At 35.5% G+C, this 16,317-nt stretch overlaps 3 protein-coding genes across 3 annotated transcripts; all 3 read left to right on the forward strand.

Annotated features, from left to right (window-relative positions):
- Positions 1-448: 448 nt before the first annotated feature.
- On the forward strand, positions 449-5,198 carry LOC136262943 (2,4-dienoyl-CoA reductase [(3E)-enoyl-CoA-producing], mitochondrial-like). The gene is made up of 7 exons (XM_066057361.1): positions 449-729; positions 1,922-1,979; positions 2,158-2,392; positions 2,689-2,788; positions 4,602-4,674; positions 4,734-4,880; positions 4,934-5,198. Exons 1-7 carry the CDS (start codon positions 500-502, stop codon positions 5,054-5,056), a joined length of 966 nt encoding a protein of 321 aa, XP_065913433.1. The 5' UTR covers positions 449-499; the 3' UTR covers positions 5,057-5,198.
- A 2,673-nt stretch (positions 5,199-7,871) lies between these two features.
- LOC136264844 (probable outer membrane protein pmp20) lies at positions 7,872-11,938 on the forward strand. The gene is made up of 5 exons (XM_066059605.1): positions 7,872-8,917; positions 8,989-9,144; positions 9,390-9,680; positions 9,767-11,840; positions 11,915-11,938. Exons 1-5 carry the CDS (start codon positions 7,872-7,874, stop codon positions 11,936-11,938), a joined length of 3,591 nt encoding a protein of 1,196 aa, XP_065915677.1.
- On the forward strand, positions 11,894-14,528 carry LOC136264635 (uncharacterized). The gene is made up of 2 exons (XM_066059412.1): positions 11,894-13,493; positions 14,316-14,528. The coding sequence occupies exon 1, from the start codon at positions 11,964-11,966 to the stop codon at positions 13,053-13,055; it is 1,092 nt and encodes a 363-aa protein (XP_065915484.1). The 5' UTR covers positions 11,894-11,963; the 3' UTR covers positions 13,056-13,493; positions 14,316-14,528.
- The last annotated feature ends 1,789 nt before the right edge of the window (positions 14,529-16,317 follow it).

The raw sequence follows: 16,317 nt of genomic DNA on the forward strand, positions 1-16,317 counted from the left end.
TTGATGGTAACCGAGTTGTATGAAATCAGTGAGAAACTTGGTGTTCTGAATAGAGGTCGGTTGGTAGTGACCCAGTACACTAATTTTCATAGTAGAGGCTCTGCAAGCAGTTATCTTGTTCTGTTTCCTGGATCTAGCAGACTAGATGTTATGTTCTGAGCAGGTTGGCTGGTGGAATGGTAGAATTTTATTAGCTATGCATGGGAACAGGGAGTTATTTTGATGGTTAGCTAGCATTACGAATACGGGATAGAAGACTTAACTAATAACTACCTAATAGTAGTATCCAACATGTGCCACTTTTACATGACAAATAGCTAGGTGGGGATGCAATCACAAATTCAGGGGTTCTGTATAGTTCATACATATGCTGCAGTACATTATAATTATTGCATATGTATTATTTATACAACTGCAGCAAAATAGAAAATTGCAGGAGTCTGATATTTAAACCCACAATCAGTTATATCTCGACTGATATTCACATCCAAGAGCAACGATGCAAAAAATATGCTTCAGGGTAGCGAAGGACTTGTTGGCAAGATCCTCAGTGCAGCCGTTGAGCGTTCGTATGAATTCACAGTATTTTCCAGCACAGAAGAAAACTATGCTAGAACCTGGAAGTTTTAATGGAAAAGTAGCTTTTGTTACTGGAGGTGGAACTGGACTGGGGAAAGGGATGGTAATGAAGTTGAGTGAATTGGGGGCGAGTGTCGTTATATGTAGCAGGTAGGAATGTGTTTTCTCTGTTCATCTGTTGTCTCTCAGTTTATAATTATTGATAAGGTAAATGAGGGTAATTCCGGACACTCTTTGGTAAAATCGCTCTAACTTTGCACTCACAACGACAAACTCTAGGGATCATTTTAAAGCTTATCTCATGATGCAGCTGCAGTACAAATTTTGTTTCGATACAATCAACTACTGAGGAGTTATGAGCTGAAATGTAACAACGTGTAAAAATGCTACATGCGGCTAATTCCGGACATTTCGATTAACAAGCAAGTAGCGCCTTCCACAGGTTATACCAATCCACTGCAGCTTATAAATCAAGTAAAAAGTTCATACCCTTTGGGAGAAAGCAGCAGTGCGTATTTTTACAAGTTTATGTAATTCGCGAATATTTTCTTTGTGTTTCAACCTAGCAGCTGCTGAAAAATCGAATGCCACTTCGCCTGTGCTGCATGGATTCTTATGATTTTTAGTATGCAATTAGCCGATAGTATGATCTTCATGTAAATCTTTGAAAATCGAAAATATGTGCTTGGGCTGCCTGGTCAGATAAACATTTTCCAAGTTTTTGAACAAAACTACTCGTGATTTTGCTACAAATACTTGTCAAACTTCAAGGTGGAATAATGGATTCACTTCAATTTGGTTTGTAGATAGGCCATAGGACAATGCATTAGCATACCAAATTATAGGCTCAGGGATTCTACCATTGTTGAGAACGATCTAAGTGTCCAGAATTAGCCGCTGTCCGGAATTACCCCCACTTACCTTATCTCTTAGTTTCCTATATTAGTGATTCGAGTACTATATGCAAACTATATACTATGCTGCTTTTATGTTTATGCTACCCAGACAGAAATATCATTAATAGTTGACACTGATGACGAGTGAGCCATATTTCATAATATTGACTCATTTAACTGACCTGCTATACAGAGCTTTCCCCAGCAAAATAAAGTAGAGTGGTAAATTAATTTTCTACCAACATCAAGTCAATTTGTTAATGATATATATATATATATATATATATATATATATATATACATCACATCAAAGAGTAACATAGAGCAGTGCTATACCGCCCTTGGTAAATTGTCCTCAGAGTTAGTTAGTTGCTTGTTTGTAACTTTGTAATTTAGTAGTGATCTGGCATAATATTAGACCTGTATACTTTTATTGTGTGCACTAGGAAATCGGGTGTCCTTGAGAAGACTGCAAATGAGATTTCAAGTCACACTGGAAATCAAGTATGTACGTATGCAAATGCATGTATTCTAAATCTACCAGAGTATACTGTATATATAGTTGAAATAGAGTATCGCTAAATTTGTTGTACAGTGTACCACTGCATAAAGTTATCACAATCTTACGATAGCATGCTTTTTCTAATGGTATTTGGCTTTTCTTGTGTCTACATACATGTAGGTGTTGGCATGCCCGTGTGATGTCAGGAATCCTGAAGCTGTTAAAGCTGCAGCAGACATGTGTGTGGATAAACTCGGATTGCCTGACATAATCATTAATAATGCAGCAGGAAATTTCATCTCACCTACTGAACGGCTGTCTTGTAATGCATTTCGAACTATATTGGAGATTGTATTACATGGAACAGCCTTTGTAACTCTGGAATTTGGGAAAAGGTTAATTGAAGCAAAGAAAGGTAAATATCCAATTCTGGTCATAAATACTGTAAGAACTGCTACCAGGTTCAATCTGAGAAGCTTTGATTTCCTGTCGGGCATGCAGCTCGACTCATAGCAAGGCGTTGCTTTATACATCATGCCATAGGGCTGCCCCAGAAAATTATTTTGCCTAGGGTCCCGGACACCCAGAATTGCTATGTAAGACCAGCCTTGCATGTTATTGTGGATAGCAAATAATAATGTCTGTATAATGTGACCATACAATCATACAATTAAACTGTTACCAAACCATGTAATGTGACAATTTCTGTAGGATGCTCTTTTCTGGCAATCACAACAACATATACTCAGCATGGGTCAGGATTTGTGGTTCCATCTGCTGCAGCTAAAGCGGGAGTTGAAGCAATTGTAAAGTAAGTCATAAATAAAGTTGCCTAAGGTCACAATATTATTTAGAGCTAAAGCAAAAAAGCCCTAGACAGAAATTAGTCTGGCTAGTGGGTCTTATCCATCTTTTCTTATGAAAACTACACTGTGATATGATCTGTTCTGAGTTATATATACTCTTTAATTATATACCATTGTGTTAAAAAAATTTTCCATATTTCAAAGCTTCTTCATTATCAAGACACATACAACTGTTATTGTAACATGCTTATCTTAAGTAGGGCCATAGAAATAAGAGTAATGAAACAAGGAAGATTGTAGCTTGGACAATTAATCCCTGCCTCAATCTTAACAAGCTAGTCAATAATGTAGCCATGACTAGCTAAAGGCTGTGTGATATTGATAAATCCTATATCTCGATAAGTAACAACAACCATTTCATCTCAATAATCGATATTTTCGATAATGATGTGACAACATAGACTGTTTTGTAAACAATTTTGACATAAAGTGACAGTGGTTGTTAAGTCAGAAATTTTATCATTTCCCCCCAACTAGTTTGACAACTTTCCACAAGTTTTCCACCTGACTGTGGTTGATTTTTACTGTAAATCAGGGAAAAGTTATCATCAAAATTTTTTTGCTGCTGGCTGGATTGACAAATATTAAAAAGACGAACTACATGTTTACAAATAATTTGTGAATACAAATATTAATGTATAGTCATTCCATCAAACAATTTTTTGCCAATTATGCCAGTGATGAAAATATGTTGCATCTAAGTTTTAATACACGAAAATTTTCTACACCAAGATTTATGGTACAATAGATTTCAAAGATTTGCTATTATCTCAATATACAAATTTGCTATCTTATTTATGATAGGTGATCTAGATATCTTATCTAATATATCTCCCAGCACTAGCCACAACTAAAGTAGTTATAGACATCTCCCTTTTTATTTCTATGACCTGTACTAGAGACGCAACAGCATAATCAATCAATATGTCGCATATTAATGATATGTTAAGGATCAGTACAAAGCCCAGTTGTATTGATATATCACGCTACATTTAATGGCTGACATTCTCACGAATCAAATTCCTGTCTGCCAGCCTAGTCGATTAGTGTTTTGAAAGGAAAAAGGATCTCTCCATTTTCCAAAAAAGCAACAAACACCTATGCGTTCACACTCCATCTTTGTGTCATGTGATATATTGCTGTATCATGATACAATAGAAACAATATATCGATATACCCAAATACTGTATCATTGCAACACTTAACGCCTACTTAAATTGAAAAATCTCTACTTTGTACTTGTACTTGTTTGTTTACCTTTGCAACATAGTTGTACATGTGCTGCAAACACTGTATCAAAGGAAAGATAGATGCCAGACATACATAATAAATTTTGTGTCTGAGAATGCATGTCCAGACTATCAATTATTAATAACAAAGTGGCCTCATTTTCAGCAATGTTCTGCCAATTACACAGTGTTTCAAATAAAGAACATTATGAGAAGCACCTCTGTAATCAATATAGTTGCTATAGAAAAGTACAAGATTTCTATTTAGTCAGCATAAGCAAGCCATTATGCGCTACCCATGAATAAGCACCTACGCGGTAGTGGCTGGCTGGCTTAAGTGATGTCAAACAGTGAAGAAATCCAGCAAGTAGGGTCCATTCAAGTTATGCTTGACTGAATGCATCAGTCATTAGTTAGTAAGTAGAAAATTAATTTAGTTGAAACTTGTTGAAAGTGTTTGGGTCACACTTGTTTTTGATCATGCATAACCTGCAAAGACCTTTATGACCTCTACTTGTCCATACTGCAGGTCACTAGCAGCAGAGTGGGGTCATTATGGAATGAGATTCAATGCAATTGCTCCTGGACCCATAGAAACAAAGGTAATTTAGTTTAATAGAAAAGCTAGCATCTAGCTTTAGTGCATGTGTATTAATTTCAGGGTGCATTTAGTCGCCTAGACCCTACTGGGGAATTTAGGAAAAGAATGTTGCACAGACTGCCTACAAGCAGATTTGGAGAAGTAGAAGAGTTAGCTAACTTAGCTTTGTACATTGTAAGTGACTATGCTAACTGGATGACTGGAGAGGTAATACAATTGTACAAAGTACAACTTCCTATCAATTATCTTTTCGGTTTAAGGTGATAGCTTTTGATGGGGGAGAACTGCCAAGGATGGCTGGGGAGTTTAACGATTTGCTGGCAGTAACTGCAGATCAATGGGATCAACTTGAAGCCGCAATAAAAGCAACAAAAGGATCATAATTTATTGCAGTATCATATATATATAAATAACACTACATGGTATAGAGTGTGTAAGAGATGTTCATGTGTTGTTTAGTCACATGTACATGTATGCAGATTGTACTGATGAAGTGAATAGTATTAAAATGGTATGCACATATCATTCTGTTTGACAGCAATACTTTAAAGGAATGCATCCATGCCTCACTTTAACTGGTGAGACTTAGGGTATTTGCACCAGCACTTAATGAGATGATAGTCTCATTTTCTCATAAAGCATGCAAAGATATTGTTTCTTTTCATGTTTGTTTGAAAATTGCAAAATCAAGCTTTTAACAGTTTGTCCATTGAAAATGTATAACCATATGTGTATTACATATGTAAAGATTTTCATCAAGACACATGGTAATCAAGACACACAGTAGTGTGTCGTGTGGCCAAGAAAGCCGACACACCACAATGTGAGTATATTGACAGGAAGAAAGAAAACAGATTTTTCACGAGTGCATACAGTAGTTCCATGGCCCCTTCTCCAAAGTACACCATTTTTGCATTATAGCTGTCTGCCAGCTAGGGTAGGCCACACAGCAAAATTCACAATAGCCATTTGTGGGCATTCAAAGTTTTATTTTAATTTCTTTTTTTTTTTTTCTCCTTATGTCATAAGGGGGCTTCGATTTCTTTTTGCATACTTTGCAAAAATTGCTATATAAAATGCAAACATATAACTTAATTGCCTCGACCTTTGGCACAAATGAAAAGTGTGTAACGGTGGATTCACGTACCAAGTTTGCTGTGAATCTGAGCAATATCCAACGAGTTATGAGCATTAATTCATGTAAAAAAGATCAAACTTCTGTCATGGCTACAGGGTAAACCGAATACAGGAATATCTTGGAAATTAGTGTGTAGATAGGCTGATCATTGTATCAGTGCCTTTTGATAGTTTGAATAGCAATAGAGTTACAGCAACAAATTTATAAAGCAAAAACCAAACAAGTGTAAAATTGTGGATCGAGATAGTCTAATAGAGCAGTCACCACCGGGTAAAAAAGGTTACCAGAGCTCGAACCAGGGACTTCCATACCTAGCACCTACATCCTTAACCACTGAACCACTGCTACCTTGGCTGCATCACCTCACTTACTTTCTGCTTTATAAATGAATTTTCTAGTTTATTTGTAATTTATTACAATAATATTATCAAAGTTGGAGTAAATTATGCAATGCAATACATTTATAAGTCTGTCTTCAATAATTATCATTGTGTCTGCATAGAAAAGAAGAAATGTGAGTAAAAACAAACCTCAAAGTCCTGGTTTTGTGGCCTTATAAAGTGCAAAAAGAAGTGAAATCCACACCAAAGCAGCCAAGCTGTGAAAAAATAGTGCGGCCTTAAAAAGCCTAGATGAAAAAGTTGTGAAATCAAAGATGACGGCCAAGAAATGGGTGGATAATAAATGTTTAGAACAAAATTACATACATGACTGCTCTATTAGAGTATCTTATCAATACAGCAATGGTAGAAAGATGAATACAGGTGGTCGTCGTATATAGTTAATGTAATCTGCATTATTATGATGTTTGATGTGTCTTAGCAATATTAAAACAGATGGAACGGTTGTTATTTGACATAATTATGGTTAGGTATTGTATGTGCAACTTGTTTTAAACTCTGACCAGTATTTTAGCTAACTATGTAGGCTGTCCACCTGAGAAATTTGCTCAAAGAGGTTGGTGTAAGCCCCTGTATATATTGTGGCTCCACAACTTACAAGGGATCACACAAGTTATGATATAATTTGACTGGTCATCAATGAAAATTTGCTAATCAGTTTCTGTACGTACTGATGAATATTACAAATAGTGATTTTCTGGTTAATGTGTATGTTGGTACCAGCCATCAAACAATTCATCAAAAAAGTTTTAGCCAAAGCATTGGTCACTGAAATGCAACCTGCATATTTTAATACTATAGCAGAAGTTTTATAGTACCATTCAAAAATTGGTCAGCAGCATCTCAATCTTGTCACCTGGAAGCTTAGAGATTGTATGGCATGTGTGGGTGCATGTGGTGGGTGAGTATGAATACTATTTCCTCTTTTGGAATGATAATGTTGCTGACCTTGTTGATTTCACTAAAATTTTAATGACTTATAAGAATCGTGTGATAGATAGTCACATGCTTGTTTTATTTCTTATATGCTGAACTCAGCTAACTTTCTACCTAGGTTATCTTTCCGCTAAGCCATCTGTTTGTCATTACAGGTGTATTTTGTGTTTCATATTCCTATTACACTGTAGAGGTTTAAACTCTATATAGTTATATAGATGCTTATAATGCTTGCTTGTGTCAGTGTGTGACATAGCATGTAAAATAATTAATACCTGCACCATTCTGAGTACAGCAAGAGCATTTGAGTGCAACAATGGCAGCAGTGATAATTTCATTGTGAAGCCTCAAAACACCAGCACAAATACAAGACTTTTTTGAGGTTTTTACCACACATAGCTATATAAAGTTTCCTGCGTTGTTGGGTATAAAAGAATTGTCTCAATGTAGTTGAACTTACTTATCAAAAATCTTTGCTGGTGTTGTGTATTTTTCTAAACTATCTGGAGTTAATAACATGTCATTTTCAAAGATACTGTTATTTTTTCTGCTGCTAGTCTTCTTCCAAGCCATAAAGGAAGTTACAAGAGGGATGGCTACAGCTGATACAGAAGTGAGTGGCTCAGTTAGTGATAATGAAGTGTACAGTGCTTCAATTTTCAATCTCTTGAGTACTGCAACTGACAATACAATTGTTAATATAACAAATGGCACCACATAGTAATGCATAATTGTGCATTTCATCACTCACCAGATCAAGCTGTTGTGTTGTCAGAAGTGTCAGGAGATGTGTACATTAACAATAGCCAGTTTACACATAACAATAACTCCAAAGGTAGCAATGGTACAGCCATACATTATTCATCTCTCTCTGAGTATCACATACAATTAGTTTTGGTAATTGAAAATTGCAATTTTACTTTAAATGGAGCTGCAGAGAGTGTGGTTTATGTGTTTGCGATACTAAGTTACAATGTTGTGATGTTACGAAATATTATGTTTATAAACAATAAAGGAGTACCCATTTCTGTTTCTAATAGTATTCTGCATCTTGATGGTAATGTAGTATTCAAGCAGAATGAAGCCAACGCTGGTGGATGCATTCATAGTACCGATTCCAATATTTCATTTACTGATGATTCTATTGTGACTTTTGAGGGAAATTCTGTTCAGAATAATGGAGGGAGTATTTTCTTAAATGGTTCCAGTGTTGTTTCATTTGGAAGACGTTCAGTAGTTATATTTACAAACAATTTTGCAAGACAAAATGGTGGTGCTATATACTTCAGCAGTAATTCTCATGTCTTATTCAGTGAAGACTCCAGAGTAGCATTTAATGACAACAGTGCTGATGTGTTTGGAGGAGCTGTGTACTTTGATGAATCCACTGTCTCATTTGATGGAGGTACATCAAAAACATTTGTTAATAACACGGCAGCATCAGGGGAAGCTGTTTATTTTTCTGGTAGTGTCCTATTTGATGGAAATTCATCGGTAACATTTGTTAACAATAATGCACTCAGAGTAGGAGCTGTATTTGGAAGATATTCCAATATTACATTCAATAACATGTTAGTAACATTTGTTGAGAACAGTGCAACCATAAGTGGGGGAGCTATCTATGCAGCTAATTCTGATATCACGTTTAATGGGAGAAATACTTCAATACTATTTGCTAATAATAATGGAGGAGCTATATTTGGAAGTGGCTCTAACATTACATTTAGTGGAGAAATGTCAGTAATGTTTGCTGATAATACAGTGTTCAGGTATGGAGGAGCTATTTATTTAGGTAGTTCCAATCTTTTATTAATGGAAACATGTCAGTAAGTTTTGTTAGCAATGATGCAAGTGAAACTGGAGGAGCTATATTTGGAGGTGGTTCCAACATTATATTTAATGGAAAGATGTCAGTAACATTTGATAAGGACAGCGCAAGGCGTAGTGGAGGAGCTATTATTGGATATAGCTCTGATATAATATTTAATGGAGACCTGTCAGTAATGTTGTAAATAATGAAGCCATCGAAACTGGAGGAGCTATTTTTGGAGGTGATTTCAACATTGGAAACATTTCAGTGGTTTTTGATAGTAATAATGGAGGCAGAAGTGGAGGAGCTATATATGGAGATAGTTGTACTATTACATTTGATGTAAACAACAAGTCAATAACATTTTAAAATAATAATGCATCCAATGGTGGAGCTATTTATGGAACTGCTTCTATTATTACATTTGGTAGTAAAAGCAAATCAGTAACATTTGTTAACAATATTGCAATCACAGGAGGAGCTGTTTTTGGAGTATATTCCAATATTTCATTCAATAATATGTCAACAATGTTTTTTGAAAACGGTGCAACCATAGGAGGAGCTATCTATGGAGCTAATTCCAATATCACATTTAATGGAAATAATTCTTCAATGCTAATAATAATGGAGGAGCTATATAATGGAGGAGCTATATTTGGAGGTGGCTCTAACATTACATTTAGTGGAGAAATGTCAGTAATGTTTGATGATAATGCAGTCAGGTATGGAGGAGCTATTTATTTAGGTGGTTCCAATCTTTTATTAGATGGAAACATGTTGGTAAGTTTTGTTAACAATGATATGCAAGTGAAACTGGAGGAGCTATATTTGAGGGTGGTTCCAACATTATATTTAATGGAAACATGTCAGTAACATTTGATGAGAACAGTGCAAGGCATAGTGGAGGAGCTATTGTTGGATATGGTTCTAGTATTACATTTAATGGAGACATGTCAGTAATGTTTGTAAATAATGAAGCCATCGAAACTGGAGGAGCTATTTTTGGAGGGGATTTCAACATCACATTTAATGGAAACGTGTCAGCAACATTTGAAAAGAACAGCGTAAGTGGCAGTGGAGGAGCTATTGTTGGATATGGGTCTAGTATTACATTTAATTTAGACATGTGCATGTCAGTACTGTTTGTTAACAACAGGGCAACCGAAACTGGAGGAGCTATTGTTGGAGGTGGTTCTGTCATCATGTTCAATGGAAACATCTCAGTGGAATTTGATAACAATAATGGAGGCGGAAGTGGAGGAGCTATATATGGAGAAAGTTGCACTATTACATTTGACATAAACAATAGGTCAATAGCATTTCTTAATAATGAAGCATCTAATGGAGGAGTTATTTATGGAATTGCTTCTATCATTACATTTAGTAACAAAAGCAAATTGGTAAGGTTTGTTAACAATAGTGCAATTGAAGCTGGAGGAGCAATATATTCCACAAATAAATGTGGTATTACATTTAATGGAAGCACATCAGCAACATTTAATGCTAACATTGCAGAAACAGGTGGAGCTGTTTATTCCAGAAGACAATGTTACATTGCTTTTGAATCAAATTCTAGTGCAATTTTTAGTAATAATAAAGCTGAACTATATGGTGGAGCTATAGCATCTTTTAGTAGCTCTGATGTTTCATTTGCAGGTAACTCACTGGTAATATTTGAGAGTAATGTAGCTGGACAGGATGGAGCTGCTATTTATTCCATTGCAGATTTCAGTATCAGCTTTAGTGGAAATTCATCTGTTACACTGGAGAACAATAAAGCTATGCAGCATGGTGGAGCTGTATATTTATTCAGTGGTGGTGCCATTACCATTGAAGGAAATTCCCACGTAAGATTTAACAACACAGCCTTGGAACGAGGTGGAGCAGTGTATTTAACCAGACAATCAGCCATGTACTTTAAAGGAAATTCTCGAGTAACATTCAGCAACAATGTAGCCAACCATAATGGTGGAGCTATAGGTACTCTTTATGAATGCGTTATCTTGTTTGGGGAAAATTCAAATTGCACATTTTACAATAATAGTTGTAGATTTTCTGGTGGAGCCATTTACTTGCTTCACAACATCACGTCTAATTTTTCAGGATCCACACAAATAGCATTTTACAATAACACTAGTACAAATGGTGGGGCCATGTTTTCTTATGACTACAGTAATACTACAATCAAAGAATACTCTAATGTTGCCTTCATTAATAATACAGCTATCCTAAATGGTGGAGGCACATATTGTGATCAAAATTGTAACGTCACACTAAAAGGAAATAGTTCAGCAACATTTACTAGCAACACAGCTAGAAATGGTGGAGCTGTTTCTACTGTACAGTCCAGTATTACATTTGCAGAGCATTCCTCTACGCTATTCTTTAGTAACAAAGCTAAATCAAATGGTGGAGCTATAAATCTAAATAACAACTTTGCTTTATCATTTGATGATACTTCAAGCATTATATATTCACATAATTTTGCTGATTATTTTGGTGGAGCTATATATGGTGATCTAATACAAAACACTGACAGTAAAATTACAGTTAACACTGTTCGTACCAATTTCAGTAACAACACTGCCTCCAATGGCCCTGACCTTTACATAGATATACCAACATCATGTGATGAAGAATGTTTCAGCAATATTATTGTAGGTGGTAATAGTAGTGTTTTTCAGCATAGTCAGTTTGCTAAACACATCAATACTCCTCCCAGTAAGCTAGAATTATATGATCCAGCTATTTGCAATTATGATCACAGTGACAGAAACTGTAAAACATATCTCATTCAACGTATAATGCTTGGTCAAGAAATTGTTATTGATGCCTGTGTACTGAATCGTTTGAATCGAAGTACTAGTGAAACACAATTTGTGGTAAGTAGTGATAATCAGACACATTGCATTCACAATAGTCCCAAGGTTGTGTTGATATCATGTGATACATTTAGAGGGATTACAATAATAGGGAATGAGGTTTCTATTGCAGCAAACTTTTCAATGACAATTTCTTCACTTGATTGTAGTCAGTCTGAGTCTAAAGAAGTTTTTATAAAGCTAATAACTGAGCTATCACCATGCCATCCCGGATTCCATTATGACAATGCATCACAGAGTTGTGCATGCTACAATGACACTGATAATGTATTATGTTCTGATGATAGTACATCAACTATTGAAAGGGGTTACTGGTTTGGTAAAGTTAATAAAAAAGCAACTGTATCGGTTTGTCCTAACAATTACTGCAATTTCACTTGTTGTGAAACTGCTAATGGATATTATCAACTTTCACCTGAGAGACAAAACCAGTGTAATTCACACAGATCTGGAGTAGCTTGTGGCAGTTGTGAGGAAGATTACACTCTCTCATTTGATTTTGTAAAATGTGTAAGAGTCAGTGAGTGTACAACTGGACAAACAATACTGATGGTCATGTTGATAATGATATACTGGGTAGTCATAGTTATAATAGTGTTTATCACTACGTACTATCACGTTGGAATTGGTTTCTTGTATGCTATTACATACTATTATAGTATGCTGGATATTTTACTGGGCCAAAATTTGTACCTTACACAAGGAGTGTTTACAACTGTTAGCATTATGTCCAGCATTGCTAAAGCCACTCCACAATTTCTAGGACAGCTTTGTTTGGTCAAGGGCATCAGTGGAATTGACCAACAGTTTATCCATTATGTACATCCATTAGCTGTAACAATCATTGTTGCAATGATTTCCCTATCAGCAAGGATATCTTACAGATTTTCAGCTTTTGTGAGCAGAGGAATTATCCGTGTTATATGTTTTCTGTTGTTGATATCTTATACTTCTGTAGCAACAACTTCACTGCTACTATTGAGATCACTGACATTTCATAATGTGGACAAGGTTTACACTTATCTATCACCAGATACAGAGTATTTTCATGGCCGTCACTTTTTTTATATGATTGTAGCTGTGTTGTGTGCAATGATAGTTGTCATTGGTCTTCCAATTGTTCTTTTACTTGAACCATTTTTTAATCGAATAATCAACTTTACTAGGGTGAAACCACTGCTGGATCAGTTTCAAGGAAGTTATAAAGACAAGTGACATTGTTTTGCAGCTTACTACATGATTTGTCGAATGGTGATCATTGTAATAATTGTTGCAAGCCCTTCAAACTATATAACTACCCAGTTTTTACTAATTGCTGCAAGTACAGTATTGGCCTTGATTCACCTAATAATAAAACCATATCGAAGTAACATTCTCAATATGTTTTGTTTTACAAATAATGACCTTGGTTTCAGTGACACCACTTATTGGCAGTGTTGCTGAAGATTTACTGCTATCAATTATTTTCATTTTAATATTAATACCTTTAATAGCTTTTGCTGTCATGGAAATGTTTATACACAAACACACTATTAAGAAGAAGACTATGGGTACACATCACAGACCTACCTCTGATACCAGTTGTACTGTTAGTAATGATTATATTCCCATGAGTGACCATGGCCTATGAAGGAATGTTATTGTATTTGACATGTAAGTGTGTTATGTATTGAATAAATAACGCTATGTTATATAAGCTGATAGCAAACATTCTGTCTTTATTGACCCTTGCATATATTATCCTGATTGCTTCTTGGCCCAGTATGCTTCAGTTGGCCAATTTATACCAAGAAACAGCTTGGTCAGTGTTCTATAAACTTAATAAAAAAAATCAAGGTTATATGTCTATATGTATAGCTAAGGATTTTACATACTCTGCATGTAGATGCTTTTAATGTGCTTTATTTATATACCATGGTTTTACTGTGTGTAGTATAGCTACAAGCGTACAGAAAACTTAGATATTTTCTTCTTGTTTACTTTTATGCACAGCACAATTCATATACAAACACTGCCTGTATTTATTCTGTCTACGTTTTGGTGTTGGAAATAATTTTACCTATGCTCAGACAAAAACAGATCACTGGCCCCAATACTGAATAGCATTTGAGCCATTTATAGTCCGTTTTGTCTCATTATAAGGAGTTTTTCTGACTAACAATGAAGTTAGTATAGGTAGTATTGGAACACTATTTTTGCTGTGCAGCAATCATAACTGTGAACCCACGCATATTGCACCAAAAGAAAAGGTGATACCAAACATATATTTTGTGACTAAACACACACTCCACTCTATATCAATTAGTGGATTTTGTAATTATGACAAGGTGACTTGTCTAGTTTTAATCTTCGACCTGTCCATATAATGTGGGTATCTGCTATGTATGAGATTTTGGTCCATTTATAGAAGCATGACTGTATGCATGCAATACTGCAAAATTTCATGTGATTATTAAATTTTATAACACTGTGTAGCAACAAGTCACAACCTAATGATGATGATATTCGGTATCAAGAATCATTTATGGAAGTAATGGATGATATTGAAGATTGATGGCATGTGATGACAACAACATTAATATAATGCTGTACGATATTGCATAAAGCATGCTAAAATACATGTGTGTGTGTGTGTGTGTGCTGGCAGATGTGACTATTGAGATTCTAACATACATTCTACTTTATTATGTTGCAATGCATAACTATGCAAATGCATGCTGTGCTTTTTTATTCTGTGATTCGTGACTAGATATATCTCTGTCATGATCACTAAAGAGATTGCAGTAGACATTAGTATGTATAGTGTGACCTTCACTACACTAGCTCTATATGCCAGTGAGAGGGTCTTTACCAAGTTCATATATTATAGTATAATCATGGCTAGAATATACTTCTCCCAAGCACTGAGAGATCACTGAATGATCAACCAGCACTGACTGCACTTTACACTGATTCTCTCATTCACAACTTAAAATGAGTGAGTAGCTATAATGAGTAACCTTCACTAGTTATTTTTGCTGTGCACAAGTTATAGTTCCATATAGTGTTGTTTTAGTAACTAAAACGAAAAGTGGTTTTGCTTTTACTTTTAGCATAATTATGCTGAAACTTATGCTAAAACAAAAAATATCATTTAATATTTACAAATAACTGAAACTAAAACTGAAAGTATTTGCCAAGTATACAAATAATTAAAACTAAAACTAAAAATACTTATCACCTACAATTATAAAAGTAGTTGATTGCTTAAAACTACAAGTACTTTGCTATATTGTAGTAACATGTAGCTAATTATTCACTATACACGTACTATCTGCCACTGAATATAAAAGTAACTAAAAATATTTTGCTGTAAAGATTTTTAATGATCATCACAAGCTAAAAAAGTTACTACTGTGACGTTGTCATGCAGGACATAACTAACTTAAACTATTACAGAATTTAATAATAAGAGCTAGTGAAATGGTTTGCACTGTATTAGACTTGTTCTTTGAAAAACAATCATGTACGTAGGTAACCACAAGTAGCTGCTGCATTCATTATTGTATAAAACAAACATGGTGGATTGAAAGAACGTAACTGTGCATCAAATTATTGAAGGGTGGTATGCTCTGACTGCTAAATTGGTTTTCATATTTACTACAATTGTTTTGGCACTTTATGCAGTGAATTATTATGATTTTGGTACCTTGGTACATTCTGTTGATCTTGTGCTTACCATGTCTATCTTGGCACTTTAATTGTCACATTGTGTATCCTGTATTTTCAGAAACATTTAATTTACATTTGCCACAACAAACAAGCAAACTTATTATGCTTTTAAATTTGCAGGTGTGTAATTTCTAGCACTCAATACAATAACACAAACACTGTTTGCCATGTGGCACTTGTCCACCACTTTCTAGTGATGGTGGTTGTTTTGGTAAGTTGTGCAAGGTTCCATAGTTCTCCTATATTCAGGGCCGCCCAGAGAAATTAAGGGGCCCAGGGCAAAGAGTTAAAGTGGGGCCCTTGACCCAAGTTGTAAGGTGAAGACCAAAAAAAAAAAAAAAGGTCACAACCTGCTGGCAATGACAATAACTACCCATCACCAACCATATCTCCTTATCTATAAGCTTGCTACACTACTGTGACTGCTCTATTAGAGTATTTAGATCTGACTGCTCTATTAGAGTATTTAGATCTGACTGCTCTATTAGAGTATATCGATCTTTTAAACAGGTATTCAGGGGGCCTTTCATGGGGCCTCCTGGGGCCCCTTTCAGGCTGGGGCCCTGGGCAAAATGCCCCAGTTGCCCCCCCCTCCCCCCTGTGGGCGGCCCTGCCTATATTTGAAGCCACAGGAATTTCTAATGTCATCCTACCAATCCTAATGAAACCCTGCACCATCACATCTCAAGCTAACCTTTGAGTTGGAGACTACTCATGGAATGGGGCAAAAGTCCACCCCATGAGACTCACATGTGGATGCATATCC

This window comes from Dysidea avara, chromosome 8, assembly GCF_963678975.1.
Source record: "Dysidea avara chromosome 8, odDysAvar1.4, whole genome shotgun sequence".
Taxonomy (NCBI): Eukaryota; Metazoa; Porifera; class Demospongiae; order Dictyoceratida; family Dysideidae; genus Dysidea; species Dysidea avara.